The sequence below is a fragment of the Rhamphochromis sp. 'chilingali' genome, assembly GCF_963969265.1.
Source record: "Rhamphochromis sp. 'chilingali' genome assembly, chromosome: 12".
In the NCBI taxonomy this organism is placed as follows: Eukaryota; Metazoa; Chordata; class Actinopteri; order Cichliformes; family Cichlidae; genus Rhamphochromis; species Rhamphochromis sp. 'chilingali'.
Genome location: NC_137939.1, coordinates 14,311,303 through 14,336,664, shown reverse-complemented (window position 1 = coordinate 14,336,664; position 25,362 = coordinate 14,311,303). Strand labels below are relative to the sequence as shown.

Here is a 25,362-nt window from a genome sequence, read left to right as displayed (position 1 = left end):
AGCCCACCATTGTTTTTCTTGTGACATTACTAATAAGTTTGATGTGTCACATGGCCCTCTTCCTATTGAAAAAACAAAAGTTGGATCCAAAATGTCCGACTTCTGATTGGCCACCATGGTCACCACCCATCTTGAGGAGTTTGCCCCCTCACATATACTAATGTGCCACAAACAGGACTTTAATATCACCAACCATTCCCATGTTATTACGGTGTATCCATATAAATGGCCCATCCTGTATAATAAATGATCATTTGAAAAAAAATCTTAGAAGGCCAAAAGGCCAGGTTAACCTTAGCATGTTAGCATTATCAATGTCAGGATGCTAACATATGTAACTGTAGTTTAACAGACCCTAAAGTCATACAAAATGTGTTAAGTGCCTCCTAAAACATGTAGAAATGATGGGAATTCTATCGAAACTCATAAGCCTTGTTACCAGTTATATCGTGTAGGAAATACCTGTGACACAATTATGTAATGTGTAATGGTATCAACAGACCAATCCAAATTTAGTCTTAATTCAAGTGTGTCACAGGTCGAATATACATATTTTAACCTGTTAATATAAGTGTTAAGATGCTATAGTTTTAGTCCAGTTTTTATTTGCTAAACATTTGCCATGTACCCAGCAAAAGAGTCTACTTAAAATATCAATCTGAGCAACACTTCCCATTTTAATCTCTGTTTTGTATTTCTCTCTGTCTTCCTCATACACATAAACAAACACACACATCACCACCACCCCGTGGTTCTTCTCATTCTACAGCGCCGTCACCTGCCATCTGGCATGGCGGTTCAGGCCTCATCTGGCCTCCTCTCCTGTGACAAGACAAAACACTTCAGCTGCTGCTCTTCTTCTCTAGACAATATTAACTTTATTAGGCTTGAAATGAAATGAATTCTCCCTACGCTCCAGATGTGACGGGAAAAAAAAACAGTGCCGACATCCGTTTTTGGTGTCGAAGTTGAAGCTCAGCAAACCAAATATCACCTATCACCTGTGACACATGCTGTGCGATTAGACATGTGGCAGAATTGTTTTTATAAGCTCTGACTTCTCATTGAAAAAAAAGAAATCTGCCGCACCATCACCGACAGATGAATCAACACAGATTTACAACCGTGTTATCTCCCAACTGGCAAGAATTAGTTGCTATTTTATCTTGTAAACCAGAGACATGTTTGTACATGGCTGTGTTTGAGCAGGCATAAATTCGTTCTGAGATAGTTTTATGCTTGCCAGCTTTGAGCATCTTGGCAAATAATGTGACAGTGTGCGATACGGACAACATGTCTAATCTGTTAGCAGCACCACTTGTTGAAACAACAAACAATTCCATGTAGGAATATGCAGCTTCCTACATGGAAGAGGCAGAGGTACACAAACTTAACGTTTGGCTCTTGTATTTAAACGTTTGTTTTTTATGTTTGTAATTCTTTGCTGAGGTTTGAAAGTCATACTAGAGCAAAAAAAAAGGAATAAAACCTATTTGCTTTTATTTTTTGAATGTAAATCCGTTAATGATGTTTGTACCTGTCCTCAGGAACCCTCCTGCTCTGTATCATTATTGCTGTAACTTTACCGAGCAGCAGAGCAAAACGAACAGTAACAAATGAAACTCATAGAATAAGTTTAAACAGCACATTATTAACAACTCACAACATGTGGGTACATTGGAAATGTCTTGCCGGTCCTTATATGTAAACCCTCTGCTTTCCAATGTCTATTTTTGAAAACGCAACTGTTGTAAGCACAATGTAACTTCATCTCTGTGAAGCTTATCAGCCCCCCCTTCACACTCTCGCTAGCAATAAGAACAATATACTTTGATAAGATTTTAAGATGTTTTTCAGCCTCATTAAGTTATTATTATTATTTGTTTTTTAGATTAAGCTCTCTACAACAGGCTGACTTCTTCAAAATCACCTTACTCTCTAATACACACAGCTGACCAATCAAATTAAAATTTGGATTCTCTGTTATGTAACAGAGAATGTCCTGTTACGCCCACTACACATGATATAGACTGACTTTAATCCATGCCAATTTGTATGGTGCTGTTTATTATTAATGATATGGAAATAAGGTGCAAAAGTACACAGACTGTATGATTCTGTATGCAGCTATAGAGTATATTATGGCAAAGCAAACACTGAAGTATGTGTTAAATGGGTTTTATGCTTTCCATTACCATGACTGTACTAGAGTCTCTGTGATGTAAATTCCATCAGTAAATTCAAGCATCCATGTGTCCTGGACATTTTTTGTGAGTCTTCAGCTGATAAGTTAAATTGCAAGGCACCAACTATCCGTACACTCAGTCAATGCACTTTAAGCACACTTCAGAGATGTACAGTGGCTTGCAAAAGTATTCGGCCCCCTTGAACTTTTCCACATTACAGCCACAAACATGAATCAATTTTATTGGAATTCCACGTGAAAGGCCAATACAAAGTGGTGTACACGTGAGAAGTGGAATGAAAATCATACATGATTCCAAACATTTTTTACAAATAAATAACTGCAAAGTAGGGTGTGCGTAATTATTCAGCCCCCTGAGTCAATACTTTGTAGAACCACCTTTTGCTGCAATTACAGCTGCCAGTCTTTTAGGGTCTGTCTCTACCAGCTTTGCACATCTAGAGACTGAAATCCTTGCCCATTCTTCTTTGCAAAACAGCTCCAGCTCAGTCAGATTAGATGGACAGCGTTTGTGAACAGCAGTTTTCAGATCTTGCCACAGATTCTCGATTGGATTTAGAGCTGACTGGGCCGTTCTAACACATGGATATGTTTTGTTTTAAACCATTCCATTGTTGCCCTAGCTTTATGTTTAGGGTCGTTGTCCTGCTGGAAGGTGAACCTCCGCCCCAGTCTCAAGTCTTTTGCAGACTCCAAGAGGTTTTCTTCCAAGATTGCCCTGTATTTGGCTCCATCCATCTTCCCATCAACTCTGACCAGCTTCCCTGTCCCTGCTGAAGAGAAGCACCCCCAGAGCATGATGCTGCCACCACCATATTTGACAGTGGGGATGGTGTGTTCAGACTGATGTGCAGTGTTAGTTTTCTGCCACACAGCGTTTTGCATTTTGGCCAAAAAGTTCCATTTTGGTCTCATCTGACCAGAGCACCTTCTTCCACATGTTTGCTGTGTGCCCCACATGGCTTGTGGCAAACTGCAAACGGGACTTTTTATGGTTTGCTGTTAACAATGGCTTTCTTCTTGCCACTCTTCCATAAAGGCCAACTTTGTGCAGTGCACGACTAATAGTTGTCCTATGGACAGATTCCCCCACCTGAGCTGTAGATCTCTGCAGCTCGTCCAGAGTCACCATGGGCCTCTTGGCTGCATTTCTGATCAGCACTCTCCTTGTTCGGCCTGTGAGTTTAGGTGGACGGCCTTGTCTTGGTAGGTTTACAGTTGTGCCATACTCCTTCCATTTCTGAATGATGGCTTGAACAGTGCTCCGTGGGATGTTCAAGGCTTGGGAAATCTTTTTGTAGCCTAAGCCTGCTTTAAATTTCTCAATAACTTTATCCCTGACCTGTCTGGTGTGTTCTTTGGACTTCATGTTGTTGTTGCTCCCAATATTCTCTTAGACAACCTCTGAGGCCATCACAGAGCAGCTGTATTTGTACTGATATTAGATTACACACAGGTGCACTCTATTTAGTCATTAGCACTCATCAGGCAATGTCTATGGGCAACTGACTGCACTCAGACCAAGACCCTTTGCTCACACACCCCACTTTTCAGTTATTTATATGTAAAAAATGTTCGGAATCATGTATGATTTTCGTTCCACTTCTCACGTGTACACCACTTTGTGTTGGCCTTTCACGTGGAATTCCAATAAAATTGATTCATGTTTGTGGCTGTAATGTGACAAAATGTGGAAAAGTTCAAGGGGGCTGAATACTTCTGCAAGCCGCTGTAGGCCCATTATGGCTGCCTGTGTCGCAGGTGTTACGAGACGATTTTGAAATCACATGTTGTATCAATGAACATACAGTATATAGTATGATTCAAAAGTTGGAGACATGCTGCAACAAGCAAATCAGTAAAATCAACACAATCTGGTAATATTTAAGTAGAACGGAGGTTTTCTACACTAAGGCGTCCATGTTTGAAAATTCTATCTGGCCTGAATTATTGTAGGAAATTCTGTTTCAAAGAATAATGAAAAAACAAAAACCAAACCCACTCCTCTTTGCATGCCACTCTGTGTACTCTTAAATGGGCAAACATGATCCAGAGGTTAAAGGCGCTTCGTCAAGATCTATACTTGACATCTCTATATTAACAGCAGATGGGAACCTAGCCTGTTTTGTTGCCTTTGAGCTGTGCACTTCTTATGAAATAGCTCACAGCTGACTTACTCTGAGTGGGTGCCGTGGAAAACTGTAGAAATTCTAAATCAATACACATAAACTGGGGGTTGTTGTTATTTTGCAATCATGCACCTCAAGCTTGCAGCACTCCACACCATGCTGACGTCTTGCAAGTCTCTGTGGTATTGAATGCATCTCATGAAGAGAAACAAATCAGGTGAATACGTGTATAATCTCAGACAGATACGGAGAGCAGCACTGTTATTCTGGAGTTAGAGAGCTATTAAGGCTTGGACAGATACTCTAGAGTCCAGGCAGCTCTTGCATCTGGCGGGCTAGCTGGCGGGCGTACAGTTCGACACACTGCGTAGATAAATTCATAAATAATTCTCTCATTGTATAGCTGCTCACTACAGCTGGCAGGCAGAACAAGCTAGAGAATCCACCGACTTGAAAACTATGTCAGAACAGGCTCTGGGTTTACGAGCCAAGGCGAGAGCTTTCATCTATAAATCTTTAAATGAACTTGTGTCATATGATCACGTATTTTTCTCTTCTCACTTATCATCTCAGAGCGTTTTCTTTCAATAAGTCTGTGTCATCTGTGTCTCGATGTGGCTGTTATTCCACATTCTGCTTTATCGTCACACTGAACTGGGACACAACTGAAATATTCAGGGTGTCATGACCCTGTGCCTTCTCGGCTGACTCTGTATGGCTACAAGTGTTTTTGTTGTGCTGCATCTCCCTCTCTCCCCTTCCGCGCACTGCGCTCTACCGGGGCGGAGTCTTGACGGCTCCAGCCCCTGGCTCGGACACCTGCAAACAATCATCTCACTCACTTCTTAAGGCAGCTGCTGGGAGTGCTTCCTCGCTGGATTATTGTGTAACACTCATTTCTCGCCAGCCTGAGGACCGCCGTTCGGTGACCTAAAGACCGGAGCCCGAGCTACCTGAGCTTCAGTGGATTGTGTATATAGCCGTTCCCTTCCCGTGCCTGTGTTCCCCGGAGACCCTCTTCCTGTGCCCCCTCACTTGTATATACCCGCACCTGGTGTCTACGTGTAATTAAATTGTGAACCTTGGTGACGGTCTGCCTCCGAGTCCCTCCTGAGCCTGACACAGGGTCAGTGGACAGCAGCTCATGGCTTTGGATTCAGGCCCTCGGTTTCCAACAAGTTGGATTTGGGCTCCAGTTTGGCACATGGCAGCAGATGAAAATGCATTAAAATCACAGTCCCGCCAAAAATAAATAAATAAATTGATACATAAATAAATGAAAGGCATCTAAAAATGGGATAATGACTTTTGATGAATATTGCAGAGACTGAGCACATTCATTCTTACTTTCACAACAAAACCATGATTCAAATTGAGCTGAAATGAATCACAAATCAAGGTTATAGCTGCGTCTTTAGCACCATTTATATTATTATGTAATGTTTTCTACACACATGAATAACATTTGTATGTCTCACAAAAGTGTGAATTGTGTGTGTGTGTGGAAAGGAAAAGGATTTGAAAAGGGTGTCTCGATATCAATGCAAACACCTTGTGACTGTGCCACCCAATTTAAATTCGCTGTCAGCGAAGCCGACAGCTGTGGAAACAATGGATGTCTCTCAATATACTTTTTCTCAAATTTTTCTAGTTCATTGTTTTTTCTTTTCTGCTTCAAGCTACACTCGACCACTGAATGAAACCAGGGCTGATGGAAAGTGAGAAAGTTCAGTCACAGAAACTACAAACTTACAACATAAAGTACTGAAAGCACTTGAAAGGCTGAAAAGTAAATGAAATATATGAAATATATGCAACCAGAAAAATCATTGTAGACTTGTGGGAAAAGATGGTTTGTAGAACTGGAACTTGCATGGCTACAGATATGTAGACGTTACATCCCAGTCCTCAAATTACAGTGTTTTTTGTCTCTTTGGTACAAAGTATAAACAAAACCAGGCCGTTCTTCTGTGCTTTGTTGCACAGATATTCTTTCTCCAAAAATATGTAATTTGCTCAAATGTACCTATTACCTACAACTACATATATACACTCACAGAGCATCTGTGCACCTGTTAATGTGTTCAGTTATTCAATCAACCAATCAAAGTGAAATCTAGAGCTTTCACTTAATGCTCAGATCAAATATCAGTGATTCTGACAGCAGCATTTACGGTGCTGCACAGAATTTTTCTGAATCTTTGGAAAACCTTCTGCTAAGTTGCAGCTACCTTCACACTAAGGCTACATAAGGCTTTGCACAAACGTCATCTGTAACATATCCAAAGTTGGCTGAGTTTTCCTGCTCTGGGCCAAAATAAATAGAGCTCTGATGCAGTAGTGCAGTAGGTTTTCCATTATCATGAAGGTGCACACTGGAAAAGAATGTAGCCTGGTCTGATGAGTCTTTGTTTCTGCTGAGCGTGCAGATGGTCAGACTTTGGGCTAAACAGAATGAATCCATAAAACCTTCTTTGTCCAGGCCAGTCTCCCTGTGGTGGTGTGGAGAAATGTCATTTTGGTGCTCTCTGGGTCTCTATAATCAGACCGCCATAGTTTGACTGCTACTGTCGGTACTGACTGTGCACCAAAGTCTACCCAGAACAACATTTTAAAAGTGATTGTAATGATGTCCCTTTAGATTCTAACCCTAAGCATACATTTTGGTGAAAAGTTAAAGAGACAAACAATGAGGGAACACTTAATCAGAGTATAGCATCGAGTCAGTTAAACTTGATATTGATCTGCTCAGTTAAGTAGCAGAGGGGGTTGTTAATCAGTTTCAGCTGCTTTAGTGTTAATGAAATTAACAACTGCTGCACTGGAGGGACAACAATGAGACAAACCCCCAAAACAGTATTTCTTGATGCATGTGTAACCCAACTTGTGAATTATTATTAAGAATGACCGAACTCCCACTAGCCAGTATCAGAAGATCTAGGATCGGCAGGAGCCCAAGGTATAAACACCAATAAGAAGAGACCACACCACAATATACTGTTCACAAATTTGTTATATTTGACACACAGCAGCTGCAACAATGTAATGAAAAAACAATAAAATAAAATACAAAATATTTCCCCCAAAATAACAAACTAAATAAAAGTGCGCGCATACAGCTTTCTCTGAGTCAATTATATGAGTGGATAATGTCTGATAACTGATGGATCATTGGGGCCCGTTCAGTTTGTTTAATGTTTGTCCTACCACACTCCGATGAAGGAAGAAAGTTCGTAGTCCTGCAGGTATCTGAAGCTTCAATGGGAACGAAACTTTGGCTTCAATAAAACCTTGGCAAATCCTTTTCAATTTCGGGTTGGCTCGCCATCCAGTTAACTGGAACTGTGGAATCACTGCTCCTCGATGGGGCTTGCTTCAGACTGGGTCCGTCTGTCGAGTCATCCTTTTACCAGATAACAAAAAAACCTGACCGTTGACAGGGTGAAACTCTGAACAACCAAAAACAACTGCAGCAGACTTGCTTTTAACTCCTAGCGATTCGACTTCGGGAACATTAGTTTCTCTGGCACATGGCATTATATGAACAGGAACGAAATGGCAACACAGGAAATCATGTGATCAAGGTCAACAGCAAGGGTCACTGGGAGCTCATTGCTGATTGGCCAAGTTAAATGACAACAGATAATCTTATTGGTCCACATCTTCCTTTAAACATAAAAGAAAAAAGAAATGACTAAATTCTTTACATTATACATGAAAAAAAAACTACTTTCCACTGCTCTTTTTTTCTAGCTGGGCTACAACCTCCCCCACTGAACTCATGCACGCCCCGTTGCATGGCAATGGTTGGGTAATTACTGTCTGATAGGTCTGGACAGGGCAATCTAATGGGTGATAACCCTCATCCAAAATGTCTGTAAAAGCCGTGGTTAAACCCTGGAACAGAGATTGCACCACCGCTATAAGTGGATGCCCAAGTTTCACATACTGAAGGCGTTTAGGCGGTTCTCGCTCCCTATTTGATCGTCTAGCAGAACCAGGTTGGTCTTGGCTTCCAATCAGTGTCTGGTCTACTGAGAGCTCTTCAGGAGATTCATCTGTTGGTGACTCATTTGACAATCCCATTTCAGTTCGACCTGCCGCCTCAACATCCGTAGACAGGTTTGGAGCAAGAGAAGATAACCCGGGATTCAAGTCATGACAATCACTTCCAGGTGCAATCCTTTCGGTCTCCATCTCTGCTGGTGGATTTTGGTCATCGCTCACGATTTCTGTGTCATGACAGTGACTCTCAGACACTGGAAGAGTTGCTGAATCTGGACTGTCAACAGGTAAGTTACATAACTGGTCAGTCTGTGGATTGCAGCTTGGATATCGAGCAGTAGAACCTTTAACTGAAGGACAAAATTCTGGAAGTTGTGCATCTTCCCCAGAAGACACTGATAAATAAGGGTGCGTTTCTTGATGAATGGTGACCGTAGGTATCTCAGAACTGGGGGCGTCTCTGAACCAGTAATTGGGGAAAATCTCATCCTCAGCCTCTGAGAATTGATCGGAGTCTGCAACTGGACTGAGACGTGTTGCTGGCCTGCGTCTTTGTGTCTGCCCTACAGGCTTGTCACTACTCTCGTTGGGGAGATAGCCACAAGGGAGTAATAGGTCCCTATGCAATGTCCGCAGTGGACCATCTTTCTTCTCAGGTCTCACAGTATACACTGGAAGGGATCCTGCTCTGCTTACGACTATGTAGATGGCTGCCTCCCACTTGTCTGCAATCTTGTTTTTTCCACGAATGCGGACATTTCTGACTAATACTCTGTCCCCTACCTCCAGATCTGAAATAGTCACACGCCTGTCAAATCTGGATTTATTCTTTTCTGCTATCTTGGCAGCATTTCCAGTAGCTACCTTGTAACTCTCTTGTAAGTGGGATTTCAGATTTTGCACGTACTGTGAGTGTGAAATCTGTTGCTCCTCTTTCACCGGCAGCCCAAAAGCCAAATCCACCGGCAGGCGAGGCTGGCGACCGAACATAAGCTCGTACGGTGCAAATCCAGTCACCTCATTCCTGGTGCAATTATAAGCATGAACAAGGGGCTTCACAAAATCACGCCAGTGAGACTTGTCTTTGTTTTGAAGAGTGCCTAGCATGTCCAGCAATGTGCGATTGAACCGCTCCACTGGATTTCCTCTGGGATGGTAGGGAGTAGTTCTAACCTTCTGTATGCCAGCCATCTGACAGAGCTCTTTTATTGTGCGAGACTCAAAATCAGGTCCCTGATCACTGTGCAACTTTTCTGGGAACCCGTAATGCACAATAAAATTGTCCCATAGGCACTTAGCTACTGTGCGAGCCTTTTGATTGCATGTTGGTATAGCAATTGCATACTTAGTAAAGTGATCAGTGATCACAAGGATGTCTTTAGCTCCACTTTTGTCTGGTTCGAGAGAGAGGAAGTCCATACAAACCAGTTCCAGTGGCCTTGTGGTACTGATGTTGACTAACGGTGCAGCTCTGTCAGGCAACGCCTTTCTGCGCACACATCTACCACAGGTCTTTATTTTCCTCTCTACATCCAAGGCCATTCTGGGCCAATAGAATCTGGCCCTAACGAGATCTAATGTGCGCTCAATGCCCATATGACCTATATGGTCATGCAGACTGTTCAAAACAGTCTCTCTGAGCTCTGGGGGCAGTACTAGCTGGTGAGATACCCGAGACCCGAGCTGGCGTCTCCGGTATAAGATGCCATTTATAAGCTGAAACCGACCAACCTCTCGAAGTAGGAGTGGAAGATCTGGAAGTTCACCCCTTAAAGTAGGCGGTGGGCTTACCCCATGCTCAAGTTGGGATATGACATGCCTTAGACATTGGTCAGCTCTCTGTTTATCCATCAACTCAGCCTCAGTCAGTTGAGGAATAACAGGCAATCCTCCAAACTCATCTTCTTGTCCATAGCAGTCAGGCACAGCATCAGAGGACATAGCAAGAGTTTCAACAAGAGTAACACAGCCATCCAAACTCGGATTAACAGAGCTGGCGCTATACACTGACTGTCTTTCACAAATGGCTTTCACAACCGCTTGGTTGGCTTCCTCGAGATTTTCAAGATCAGCGAGATGACCCTGAGTGAACTGGAAAATGCGCTCCCTCTCTTTCTGGGATTTCAGATCATCCACAAGAGCTCCGTGGGGTCTACGGGATAACCCATCCGCATCCCAGTTTTGCTTCCCAGGACAATACAGCAGCTTGAATGTGAACGTAGACAAAGCTGCGAGCCATCTGTAGCTCGTTGCATCAAGTTTTGCAGTCGTCAATATGTACGTCAAGGGATTGCTATCAGTGACAACAGTAAAGTGATTCCCATATAGGTAGTCACTAAACTTTTCTGTTACTGACCACTTAAGCGCCAAAAACTCTAATTTGTGCGCTGGGTATCGAGACTCGCTATGCGACAGCCCTCTGCTTGCATAGGCTATGACATGTAACTGCCCTTCCTGCTCCTGGTACAAGACAGCACCAAGGCCTGTAGTGCTAGCATCAGTGTGGAGCACATAAGGCTTTTGAGGGTCAGCGAACCCTAGGACAGGGGCAGTTGTCAGCTTTTCAATAACTGACTCAAATGCCTGCTGGCAAGCTGATGTCCAACGGTTCCCAAACGGCTCTTTGGGATGGTGATAATGCTCTTGGCTGTCTCTTGATCTACCCCTTTTGGTTGATTGAGGATAGCCCTGAGTCAGATCATTGAGGGGCTTCACAATGCTGGAATAGTCTTTTACGAACCTTCGATAATAGCCAGCGAACCCAAGAAAAGATCGCAATTCCCTGAGGGTCTGAGGAACTGGCCAAGTACGAAGGGCAGAGATTTTCTCTGGATCTGTCTCAACTCCATTTCTGGACACTATGTGTCCCAGGTACCGCACTGAGGTCTGGAAAAACACACACTTTTCAGGTGATAACTTTAATCCAAACTCTCTCAACCGAGTGAGCACCTCCAACAACCTTGTTTCATGTTCTTCCAGGGTCTTTGAGAACACTATCAAGTCGTCGAGGAAAACTAGCACCTCTTTCAAATGCATATCCCCCATGCACTTCTCCATTAATCTTTGGAATGTGCTTGGCGCATTTGTCAGGCCTTGCGGCATGCGGTTAAATTCCCAGAAGCCCAAAGGGCAGACAAAGGCCGTCTTGGGTTTATCCACTTCATCTACCTCGATTTGATAATATCCAGACTTTAGGTCAAGCACAGAAAACCACTGGGAACCAGAGAGAGCCGCGAAGGTGTCTTCAAGCTTAGGAAGCGTGTAAGCATCCTTTATTGTCTGAAGGTTGAGTTTTCTGTAGTCTATGCACAACCGGACCTGGCCATTCTTTTTACGGACTACCACAATGGGCGAAGAGAAGGGAGACTCGGACTCTCTGATTACACCTGTATCAAGAAGCTCTTGAATGTGCCTACGGACAGCCTCAATGTCTTGAGGGTGTAGCGGACGAGCACGGTGTTTGAAAGGAGCCTCGTCTGAGAGCTTGATGTGGTGAGTCACCTTGTCGGTTCTTCCAAAGTCCAAGTCATGTTGCGCAAATACATCTGGCATGTTGTTAAGGAGTCGTGTGATACGACCCTTCCACTCGGGAGGGATTGGGGACTCTCCAAAGTTGAAGTTACAATTGGCCTCTTGAGTGAGATCTGCCTTTTGCAAGTTAACCACACTCTGCTCCTTTGACAAAATACATTGGTAAGCGCTAATGTCAGCAATTTGACATTTAGCAGGAATGACAATGTCATGTTCAGATTGGTTGGTAATCACAACTGGAAGCCTAAAGGGTCGTTGTTTGGACAGGTCAACCAGACAAGTGTTCACTAGCAGACCACCAGGTAGAGAGGAACTGGAAGGCTGCTTAACAACAACTGATTGTTCATGCTGAAGACCGCTGGCAGTAGAGACACCCTCCAAAACCACTGTGGCCCCTGCTGGGACAACCTGAGAGATTCTGCCCTTCAGTTTTACAACACCATGGTGACTGACGTTAGACTGATTGTGTCTGAGTTCAAGCACCTTAATGACCGCTTTGTAGCCGTGAGGAAATGTCTTGGGATCTCCTGGATTAGCTTTGCAATAAATGTCATACAACACATCAAGTGTATTTGTCCCTGAGGTAGCTCGAACGTCAGGAACTATGAGAGCTAATGTGGGCACCTCAATAGACATACCAAGAAATTCTTTTGGAAAAGTGACAGTAGTTTCAATGTAGCCCAAATAAGGTACAGCCTGTCCATTCGCCCCTTCAACCTCCAAGAGGTCATAGAGAGGCTTGATGTCCTGCACTGACATGTGTTGTTCATAAAAGGATTGGGGGATAGTAGTCACTTGCGAGCCGGTATCTAGCAGACAACTAAATGTTTTACCTTCAATTATCACTTCAGCAGTGCTCCTGGTACCAATCAGACCCTTTGGAAGCCTGAAGGATTGCTTTTCACTACTGGAGTGCTCTAGATCCACACACTTGCCTGCTTTGCTGACAATCTTTACGTCTGTGGGACGCTGCGCATGTTCTTCAGCCTCTGTCTGTCCCACAACAGAGACTGGATCTAGTTTAAAGGTGAACTGGAGTCGCTGGGACAACTTTGACTTTCCCACGCGTGCTGCCTCCTCTCCAACTGCTTCTTCTTTTCAATAACTAGTGCAGAATTTGCAGGGTTTGTACAAGAAGTGGCAATATGCCCATCTTCCCCACAGTGAAAACAATACCAAGGCCTGGGCCTGCCTGTCTGTTTTACTCCGGCTAATCGATGCACTTCTTGATGTGTGTTGTCCAATTTCGATTTACAGGTTGTCTTTTTAACCGGTTTCTTGTTGGCACGCTCACTTAGCTTTTCCTGTGATGCAAATGAGGCTAGCTGACTCTGCAAGCTAGCTATCTGCTTTTGAAGTTCCTCAATAGCTTTCGGACCACACTGTGGGCTTTCTCTTACGCCTGCACAAACACAGGAACTCTGAGCATGGACAGATACTCGTTTTGATGAACCAATGTGCTTTTTCATCCTATCAACCTTTGCAGCTTGTCTATCTTCTTCGGTACGCAACATTAGCAAGAGCTCTGAAAATGACGGTGGACAGTTTTTCTTGTGTTCAAGTTGCAGACTGGAGAGCAATCCACTATCCCAACACCCCCTACAAAACTGCTTGAGGAGATGTTTGTCTACATCATCAGGTGGAATACCCCCCCTTTTTACTGCTAAATTTAGTGCTAGCTGTAAACGATGGAGGAAAGCTGATGGTTTCTCGCCTGGGTCCTGAAGGGTATTCATGAACTGAGCAAAAAGCTCCTCACCATCCTCTACAGCGCCGAAGGCTGAATCGAGCAACTGCAGATAGGCTACTGGGGGTGCGCTGGGACTCAAGCACTTCACCACATCAACTGCAGGTGGAAGCAAATTCTCTAAAATCTTCCTGGACACCTGCAGATGGGTCATACTGGGGTCACTTAAAAGCAGCTCAATGTGTGAGCGCCAAGTCTCATAGTCTGTCTCATTGTTAGGCCTGGGAGTTTTCCCTGAGAAGGAACGGATGCGCATTGAAGAATGGATCTGTGATCCAATGTCATCCTTCCTTAAAATATGCTCAACAACGACCTTCTGAACTTCAGGGGGATTTACATCACTAATCACTATTGAAGGCTTCTGTACACGCAAGGGTGGAACTGGAGTTGAGACACCTTGGTCACTGCTTACCCTTGAGGGACCTGAAAGCAACTGGGGCTGTGGTATTGGTGTCTCATCAACAATGCTATCATGTAAGACAGAAGGTGCCTCATCTGTATTCTCAGTTGTCTCACAGATTTGTGATATCATCTCTTTCAATACTTCCTCATAGGTTTTGCCACTGAGCTTAGCCAAGCCCTTTAATTCAGCCAAGTATGACTTCGTGACACCTTCACCCACCTTAGCAGTGTAAACGCTTGCCAAGGCCCTCACACAGTAAGAGACATTTGGTTCACCCTCTGCAACATACTTGTATGGCATAAGAGGCTCTAAAGCTTCTACAGCTGAGCCACTTGAGTACTCAACAATCAGGTTTTGATGAAACTCTGAGGTAGCATCATCCACTGGCAAAAGGGTTTTAACACCACCATACTTTTTCAAAAACTCTAAAACTTCTTCATCTTTCTCTGATTTCGTGATCCCACTCACAATAACTGCATTGGGAATTTTTACACCTGAGCGCTGGACAAAATCCATGTCAGACACAATTTCTCATTACTGATGTTTAAAAATTCTTAGGCTCCTGGCTGGCTCGCCACTTATGTAACCCAACTTGTGAATTATTATTAAGAATGACCGAACTCCCACTAGCCAGTATCAGAAGATCTAGGATCGGCAGGAGCCCAAGGTATAAACACCAATAAGAAGAGACCACACCACAATATACTGTTCACAAATTTGTTATATTTGACACACAGCAGCTGCAACAATGTAATGAAAAAACAATAAAATAAAATACAAAATATTTCCCCCAAAATAACAAACTAAATAAAAGTGCGCGCATACAGCTTTCTCTGAGTCAATTATATGAGTGGATAATGTCTGATAACTGATGGATCGTTGGGGCCCGTTCAGTTTGTTTAATGTTTGTCCTACCACACTCCGATGAAGGAAGAAAGTTCGTAGTCCTGCAGGTATCTGAAGCTTCAATGGGAACGAAACTTTGGCTTCAATAAAACCTTGGCAAATCCTTTTCAATTTCGGGTTGGCTCGCCATCCAGTTAACTGGAACTGTGGAATCACTGCTCCTCGATGGGGCTTGCTTCAGACTGGGTCCGTCTGTCGAGTCATCCTTTTACCAGATAACAAAAAAACCTGACCGTTGACAGGGTGAAACTCTGAACAACCAAAAACAACTGCAGCAGACTTGCTTTTAACTCCTAGCGATTCGACTTCGGGAACATTAGTTTCTCTGGTACATGGCATTATATGAACAGGAACGAAATGGCAACACAGGAAATCATGTGATCAAGGTCAACAGCAAGGGTCACTGGGAGCTCATTGCTGATTGGCCAAGTTAAATGACAACAGATAATCTTATTGGTCCACATCTTCCTTTAAACATAAAAGAAAAAAAGAAATGACTAAATTCTTTACATTATACATGAAAAAAAAACTACTTTCCACTGCTCTTTTTTTCTAGCTGGGCTACACATGCTCAAGCATCCAGTTAAGTAAATCCCAAAAGGTTGATTCTGTTCATCTGGATGTAACGTTTTCAGTGGGAGAAACGTTTCGTCACACATCCAAGTGACTTCATCAGTCTCAGCTGACTGCAGGTTTCCCCAATCTTATAAACAGTGTAATTGCATAATGAATGAAACCAGCACCACTGTAGGAACAATGGGCTGGGAGGGAAACATTTCTCCGACTGAAAACGTTACATCCAGATGAACAGAATCAAACTTTTGGGGCCCCAAAACAGGAACGCTGTTACAGCTGGAGGTCTCACACATTTTTCCCTCCTTATCGTTCATGACAGTTTTTACTACACTACACGAGCTCAGTGATGCCCTGGTCCAGATCTATCCCAAGGACACCATCTATCGCCTCATTAGCAGCATGCCCCAATATTGCCAGGCACGCATAGAAGCATGTGGGGGCTAAGTGCTATTTTGAGTTGCAATGACATTTTGGCAAAATGGACTAGCTGGTTGCATCATTTGTGGCTCACACATTACCGGGTCTATATCAGTATAGATTTCCAGCATGATTTTTTTCCCCATTGAGATCTGACCTTTTTTCATAGTGTTCTGTTGATATTTTTGAGCAGTGTATTTTTTATATTTGCTAATTAGAATGATTATTTTCTTTGTTGCCTGATTTCCAAGACCTAATAGAGAAAATAATTTAATAAAGATAAAATAACAAATTCTGATTGCCTAGCATTATTGTTAGAGTTAAAGGTCACCGAGGAGGAATTAGACCTACCAGTGCATACCAATAATACGTCATTAAAACAGAACATTGTAGCGGGACAGCTGTTTCCAGGCTTACTGCGTCATTCTTGACAGTTCAATTTTACCTTGCTCCAAATACAAATTAAATGAATTTGGTTGTTTTGATAGTTACTGGCATTTCATCTCAGGGTGTAATATAATGTCATTTTTGCATCTCCCTGTTTTACAAACGTGTCCCTTTATACACCTGCTATGTCTATATCATCAGCTCAGATTTAACAGTCCTATTTTATAGACTGACAAAATCCACACCGGGTACCTGAACAGGTGGCACTTATTTAAAGATTTGTGAGCCAGGGGACTTTAGTTAAGGATCAGTTGGGATGTTTGTGTTTTGAAAAAGCTTCCTCTTATCAAAAGCCTGGGAATGACAGACCATCTCACCGTTGTCATAATCCAGTGCGTATAAATAAGACAGCACCTTTGACAAAGCTGTGTTAACATGATGTATGAATGAGAACAGGGTGAGATCGGTAAATTAAACCAGCCGATTCTTTCACAATGTCTTTTGTCTGGTCACAAAGAAATGTTAAGCTAAACTGATACAGAGTTACCAAAGGTAGCTTTGAGTTGTATGCTGTGAATTTAATTATGAGTCACAATCAACAGCCCCGCTCTTAGATGCATGTTGCTCAGATCTCGGATGTCAGAGCTTCCTGCCAGCACATGAAAGGACTGCATGTCAGAAACAAGCGCAGAGCAGGCTTCCGCTGTGTGCCGCTTCACCCTGGTAATGATGACAGTCAGTTTCTGAGACCGGGTACAAATGATAACCCATCCAATATGTGGCATATCAGGAATATCAAATGTATTAAAATGTGTGTGTGTCACTGCAGGCTACATGGTGGTTATAGGATGAGCATATTAGAGTTGAATTTACCCTGCACAAATTGACACAAAAATGGGTCTCTCATTTTTCTTTCAACTTAGACTTCCCAACTTCATGCGGACCCCAGCCAATTTTCTCTCTCCTCATTTTCAACTCTTTTAAAAATTATAATGAAACAGCAGTCAGGCTTGGCCCCCTTTGTGATCACAAAGTTACCCCTCATTTTTCTGCTCGTTTTCCCAGTCTGTTCCTCCGTTCTCTTTTTCTTCTTCTAAAGACATCCACTTTTTTCCTGTTATATCCTCTTTTGGAACGGTTCATTTGTCGGATAAGAAATACTGCAAACAGGTCATTCTCAAGGCTTCGCATTTAATTTAAGATTAAAAGGAGGAAGGAGACAAAGGAACGGGATAAAAGAATCATTGCCATCTTTAACCTTGAACACGTTGTAGAAAAGAAAAGGGACAGATCAAGTGGATGGATTTGTTCACACGTATATTGCAAAAAATTTTGTTTCCAATACGCTACAGTTGTTAAAAAGTTTTTTTTCGTTGTAATTGCCTCTTATTTTTAGAAATGGCTTGCCCATCGGAAAGTAAGTCACTGTGTGAGCGTTTCTTTAACAGCAGTTTAAAGCTATGAATGACATCTGCTTGGCACTTGTATTATTTATGGCAGGCTACAATTACCCTCTTTTGCAATTTTTCCTTCTGTTTCTCGCTCCATCTATTTACGCTCTCAGCGGGATTCCTGGGAAGAAGTGTGGAGTCATTATCTTAACTGCAGAGGAGCTCAGTAACTGCAGGGTCAGTATACACACGTGCACAAACACATGCACACATACAACCCACATGTCACTGAACAATATTGCACTGTTAATTTTTGTGTTGTAGGAGTTTGCAGTCACATTAGTCTATTTAAGTTTTTTTATACAGGGAGTGCAGAATTATTAGGCAAGTTGTATTTTTGAGGAATAATTTTATTATTGAACAACAACCATGTTCTCAATGAACCCAAAAAACTCATTAATATCAAAGCTGAATGTTTTTGGAAGTAGTTTTTAGTTTATTTTTAGTTTTAGCTATTTTAGGGGGATATCTGTGTGTGCAGGTGACTATTACTGTGCATAATTATTAGGCAACTTAACAAAAAACAAATATATACCCATTTCAATTATTTATTTTTACCAGTGAAACCAATATAACATCTCCACATTCACAAATATACATTTCTGACATTCAAAAACAAAACAAAAACAAATCAGCGACCAATATAGCCACCTTTCTTTGCAAGGACACTCAAAAGCCTGCCATCCATGGATTCTGTCAGTGTTTTGATCTGTTCACCATCAACATCGCGTGCAGCAGCAACCACAGCCTCCCAGACACTGTTCAGAGAGGTGTACTGTTTTCCCTCCTTGTAAATCTCACATTTGATGATGGACCACAGGTTCTCAATGGGGTTCAGATCAGGTGAACAAGGAGGCCATGTCATTAGTTTTTCTTCTTTTATACCCTTTCTTGCCAGCCACGCTGTGGAGTACTTGGACGCGTGTGATGGAGCATTGTCCTGCATGAAAATCATGTTTTTCTTGAAGGATGCAGACTTCTTCCTGTACCACTGCTTGAAGAAGGTGTCTTCCAGAAACTGGCAGTAGGACTGGGAGTTGAGCTTGACTCCATCCTCAACCTGAAAAGGCCCCACAAGCTCATCTTTGATGATACCAGCCCAAACCAGTACTCCACCTCCACCTTGCTGGTGTCTGAGTCGGACTGGAGCTCTCTGCCCTTTACCAATCCAGCCACGGGCCCATCCATCTGGCCCATCAAGACTCACTCTCATTTCATCAGTCCATAAAATCTTAGAAAAATCAGTCTTGAGATATTTCTTGGCCCAGTCTTGACGTTTCAGCTTGTGTGTCTTGTTCAGTGGTGGTCGTCTTTCAGCCTTTCTTATCTTGGCCATGTCTCTGAGTATTGCACACCTTGTGCTTTTGGGCACTCCAGTGATGTTGCAGCTCTGAAATATGGCCAAACTGGTGGCAAGTGGCATCTTGGCAGCTGCACACTTGACTTTTCTCAGTTCATGGGCAGTTATTTTGCGCCTTGGTTTTTCCACATGCTTCTTGCGACCCTGTTGACTATTTTGAATGAAACGCTTGATTGTTCGATGATCACGCTTCAGAAGCTTTGCAATTTTGAGACTGCTGCATCCCTCTGCAAGATATCTCACTATTTTTGACTTTCCTGAGCCTGTCAAGTCCTTCTTTTGACCCATTTTGCCAAAGGAAAGGATGTTGCCTAATAATTATGCACACCTGATATAGGGTGTTGATGTCATTAGACCACACCCCTTCTCATTACAGAGATGCACATCACCTAATATGCTTAATTGGTAGTAGGCTTTCGAGCCTATATAGCTTGGAGTAAGACAACATGCATGAAGAGGATGATGTGGACAAAATACTCATTTGCCTAATAATTCTGCACTTCCTGTATAGCACCAACTCACAATAACAATCACCTCAACATGTTTTATATCATAAGGTAAACAATAATAGACAGAAATCCTGCCTCGCCTGTGTCTTGTCAAGCCTCCATCACTGTGTCTGGAGTTTTGCCACTTCCTGTTTTATTTTTTAGTCTTTGTCTTGTATGTATTATGCTTTAGTTTTGCTTACCTTGTCTCATCTTCCTTGAGTGTAGCCATCTATCTTTTTCCCCACCTTCATAGCTTCATAGCTTCTCGTTGTCCTGTGCATGTATTTATTGTTTTGTCTTCATTTGTTCTCATGTTGTGGACTCCATGGCTGTGTCCCAATTCAGGGTCTGCACGCTTGAAGTACGCATTTCAAGTGCGGTTACGTCACCGCCACGCGACGACGGCTGTCCCAATTCGAAGTGTACTTCAAATGCATACTCCAAATGCGCCGTCGATTTCCCCAAATATCAAGCGTGGTCCGGTGCACGCTTCGTGGTCCCATATATCCCACAATTCATAGCGCGGCGGTGGGTGTGGATAATTTTGCCGCAAAATACGGCAGAAGGGAGCGGCCGAAGAGGGGTTTTTTTTCTCCAAACTTTATTGAACTTATAAAACGAACAGTCAGTCATTCCAGTTCAGTTTGTACAGTAGACATACAAGGCAAATAAGAGTAATAATATACAGTACAATGAAATAAGAAGGATAAATAAATAAAGGATAAAAAGAAGAAAAAAGGGCGGGGGGAATGTGACAGACTTCATAACAACTTTGTACTTGAAAGTTGTGATAGCTCAATCGTTAAACATTTCTGAATGAATTTCAATCAATGATAAACCTTTTTTATTGGAAGTTAATTTAAGAGAGTTTAAGTAATGTTCAATTTCAATCAAAAACAAATTAAATGATGGGGTTGAGTTTTGAAATTTACATTTATGTATATGGAATTTCCCTAATAAGATGGAGCGGCCGAAGAGTACGAAAAGTACTGAATATGACGTCACTTATTTATGTTCAAATGTTTAATAATTAAAGTCAGTTATATATCCACAAACACAACAAGCTGAAAGTCAGTGATATATGTATATGTGTGTATACATATATGGATATATGTCTATATATATACATGTGTGTATACATATATGTGTGTATACATACAGTGGGGCAAAAAAGTATTTAGTCAGCCACCGATTGTGCAAGTTCCCCCACTCAAAATGATGACAGAGGTCAGTAATTTGCACCAGAGGTACACTTCAACTGTGAGAGACAGAATGTGAAAAACAAATCCATGAATTCACATGGTAGGATTTGTAAAGAATTTATTCGTAAATTAGGGTGGAAAATAAGTATTTGGTCACCTCAAACAAGCAAAATCTCTGGCTCTCACAGACCTGTAATGTCTTCTGTAAGAAGCTTTTCTGTCCCCCACTCGTTACCTGTATGAATGGCACCTGTTTGAACTCATCATCTGTATAAAAGACACCTGTCCACAGCCTCAAACAGTCAGACTCCAAACTCCGCCATGGCCAAGACCAAAGAGCTTTCGAAGGACAACAGGAAAAGTATTGTAGACCTGCACCAGACTGGGAAGAGTGAATCTACAATAGGCAAGCAGCTTGGTGTGAAAAAATCAACTGTGGGAGCAATCATCAGAAAATGGAAGACATACAAGACCACTGATAATCTCCCTCGATCTGGGGCTCCACACAAGATCTCATCCCGTGGGGTCAAAATCAAATCAAATCAAATCAAATCACTTTTATTGTCACATCACATGTGCAGGTACATTGGTACAGCACATGTGAGTGAAATTCTTGTGTGCGAGCTTCACAAGCAACAGAGTTGTGCAAAATACAATAATGTAAACAAGCAAAATACAAGAATGGCTACATCTGAAACTAATAAATATATGTACAATATATAATAGTATATGCATTCCTGAATGTGTATACTAAATATTTTTCTACGTGTGTGTGTGTGTGTACACATATTTTACAAATTAAATAGAGTAAACAATAAATAAAATATATAAAGTAAAATATACAGAGTGAGACATGTGCAAAACAGTGGCATTACTGTACAGTATGGAGTGCATAATGTTGAAGTTCCAGTAGTGAAGGTGAGGTGTCTATGAAGTGTTCAGCAGTCTGATGGCCTGGTGGAAGAAGCTGTCTCTCAGTCTGCTGGTACGGGACCGGATGCTGCAGAACCTCCTTCCTGATGGAAGCAGTCTGAACAGTTTATGACTGGGGTGACTGGAGTCCTTGATGATCCTCCCCGCTTTCCTCAGGCACCGCTTCCTGTAGATGTCTTGGAGGGAGGGAAGCTCACCTCCAATTATCCGTTCAGAGCACCGCACTACTCGCTGGAGAGCTTTGCAGTTGTAGGCGGTGCTGTTGCCATACCAGGTGGTGATGCATCCAGTGAGGATGCTCTCAATGGCACAGTGATAGAAGGTCCTGAGGATGCGGGGGCTCATGCCGAATCTTTTCAGTCTCCTGAGAAAGAAGACGCGCTGCTGCGCCTTCTTCACTGTTTTGTTTGTGTGTACTGACCACGTAAGATCCTCAGCCAGATGTACACCAAGGAACCGGAAGCTGCTCACTCTCTCCACAGCAGCGCCGTTGATGGTGATGGGGGTGTGTACTTCTCTGCACCTCCGGAAGTCCACTATCAACTCCTTTGTCTTTGCGACGTTGAGGGTGAGATGGTTGTCTTGACACCAGTGGGTCAGGGCGCTGACCTCCTCCCTGTAGGCCGTCTCATCACTGTTGGTGATAAGACCCACCACTGTAGTGTCGTCCGCAAACTTCACAATGATGTTGGAGTTGTTAGTGGCTGTGCAGTCGTAGGTGTAGAGTGAGTACAGGAGAGGGCTCAGTACACACCCCTGTGGAGCACCAGTGTTCAGTGTGACGGGGGATGAGGTGATGCTGCCCAGTCTGACCACTTGGCGTCTGTCAGACAGGAAGCTAAGGATCCAGTTGCAGAGGGAGCTGCTCAGTCCTAGATCCTGCAGTTTCCTGTCCAGCTTCGAGGGAACGATGGTATTGAATGCTGAGCTGTAATCTACAAACAGCATTCTCACATACGTGTCTCTCTTCTCCAGGTGTGACAGGGCAGTATGTAGTGTCAGGGCTATGGCATCATCAGTGGACCTGTTGTGGCGGTATGCGAACTGTAGAGGGTCCAGTGAGTCAGCTAGTGCAGAGCAGATGAAGTCCCTGACCAGCTTCTCGAAGCATTTGCTTACGATGGGGGTCAGGGCTACAGGTCGCCAGTCGTTCAATGAGGAGATGGTGGAGGATTTGGGTACAGGGACGATGGTGGCCATTTTGAAGCAGGCTGGGACTACAGACAGAGAGAGGGAAAGGTTGAAGATGTGCGTGAACATTCCAGCCAGCTGAGTGGCGCATGACTTGAGGACGCGGCCGGGAATCCCGTCCGGACCAGTAGCTTTGTGTGCGTTCACCTTCCTGAAGCACCTCCGCACATCCTCCTCAGACACAGTGTGCGCACTGACGTCATCCGCGGTGTGCACACTGTCCGGTCTCATGGTGTTCGCTGTGTCGAATCTAGCGTAGAATACGTTTAGATCCTCACACAAAGAGGCCGTGGTCTGCGGTGTGCTGGTTTTCCCTCTAAAGTCTGTGATCGTGTTTAGTCCCTGCCACATACTCCGAGGGTTGTCAAACTGTTCATGAGAACGGTGAGCAAAGATCCCAGAACCACAGGGGGGGACCTGGTGAATGACCTGCAGAGAGCTGGGACCAAAGTAACAAAGGTCACCATCAGTAACACACTACAACGGCAGGGAATCAAATCCCGCAGTGCCAGACGTGTTCCGCTGCTGAAGCCAGTGCATGTCCAGGCCCGTCTGAAGTTTGCCAGAGAGCACATGGATGATACAGCAGAGGATTGGGAGAATGTCATGTGGTCAGATGAAACCAAAGTAGAACTTTTTGGTATAAACTCAACTCGTTGTGTTTGGAGGAAGAAGAATACTGAGTTGCATCCCAAGAACACCATAGTATTTAGTCAGCCACCGATTGTGCAAGTTCCCCCACCTAAAATGATGACAGAGGTCAGTAATTTGCACCAGAGGTACACTTCAACTGTGAGAGACAGAATGTGAAAAAAAAATCCATGAATCCACATGGTAGGATTTGTAAAGAATTTATTCGTAAATCAGGGTGGAAAATAAGTATTTGGTCAATAACAAAAATACAACTCAATACTTTGTAACATAACCTTTGTTGGCAATAACAGAGGTCAAACGTTTACTATAGGTCTTTACCAGGTTTGCACACACAGTAGCTGGTATTTTGGCCCATTCCTCCATGCAGATCTTCTCGAGAGCAGTGATGTTTTGGGGCTGTCGCCGAGCAACACGGACTTTCAACTCCCGCCACAGATTTTCTATGGGGTTGAGGTCTGGAGACTGGCTAGGCCACTCCAGGACTTTCAAATGCTTCTTACAGAGCCACCCCTTTGTTGCCCGGGCGGTGTGTTTTGGATCATTGTCATGTTGGAAGACCCAGCCTCGTTTTATCTTCAAAGTTCTCACTGATGGAAGGAGGTTTTGGCTCAAAATCTCACGATACATGGCCCCATTCATTCTGTCCTTAACACAGATCAGTCGTCCTGTCCCCTTGGCAGAAAAACAGCCCCATAGCATGATGTTTCCACCCCCATGCTTCACAGTAGGTATGGTGTTCTTGGGATGCAACTCAGTATTCTTCTTCCTCCAAACACGACGAGTTGAGTTTATACCAAAAAGTTCTACTTTGGTTTCATCTGACCACATGACATTCTCCCAATCCTCTGCTGTATCATCCACGTGCTCTCTGGCAAACTTCAGACGGGCCTGGACATGCACTGGCTTCAGCAGCGGAACACGTCTGGCACTGCGGGATTTGATTCCCTGCCGTTGTAGTGTGTTACTGATGGTGACCTTTGTTACTTTGGTCCCAGCTCTCTGCAGGTCATTCACCAGGTCCCCCCATGTGGTTCTGGGATCTTTGCTCACCGTTCTCATGATTATTTTGACCCCACGGGATGAGATCTTGAGTGGAGCCCCAGATCGGGGGAGATTATCAGTGGTCTTGTATGTCTTCCATTTTCTGATGATTGCTCCCACAGTTGATTTTTTCACACCAAGCTGCTTGCCTATTGTAGATTCACTCTTCCCAGTCTGGTGCAGGTCTACAATACTTTTCTTGGTGTCCTTCGAAAGCTCTTTGGTCTTGGCCATGGCGGAGTTTGGAGTCTGACTGTTTGAGGCTGTGGACAGGTGTCTTTTATACAGATGATGAGTTCAAACAGGTGCCATTCATACAGGTAACGAGTGGGGGACAGAAAAGCTTCTTACAGAAGACGTTACAGGTCTGTGAGAGCCAGAGATTTTCCTTGTTTGAGGTGACCAAATACTTATTTTCCACCCTAATTTACGAATAAATTCTTTACAAATCCTACCATTTTTTTTTTCACATTCTGTCTCTCACAGTTGAAGTGTACCTCTGGTGCAAATTACTGACCTCTGTCATCATTTTAAGTGGGGGAACTTGCACAATCGGTGGCTGACTAAATACTTTTTTTGCCCCACTGTATATATATATATGTATATATATATATATATCTTAATAATCTGACAATACTATAATGTTACCACACATTACCACAGTGAGATGACTTTAGTCTCATGAACAACATTAACTAATTGTTATTTACTAACTAATCTTAAATGACTTTT

At 43.2% G+C, this 25,362-nt stretch overlaps 1 protein-coding gene across 1 annotated transcript in view; it reads left to right on the top strand.

The window, feature by feature from the left end:
- The window catches only part of cpne9 (copine family member IX), a 118,204-nt gene that overhangs the window by 59,536 nt on the left and 33,306 nt on the right, over positions 1-25,362 (top strand). The window contains exon 7 of the mRNA XM_080898304.1: positions 17,872-17,935. Within this exon, the coding sequence (XP_080754430.1) occupies positions 17,872-17,935 (64 nt within the window). The remainder of the gene's footprint in view (positions 1-17,871; positions 17,936-25,362) is intronic.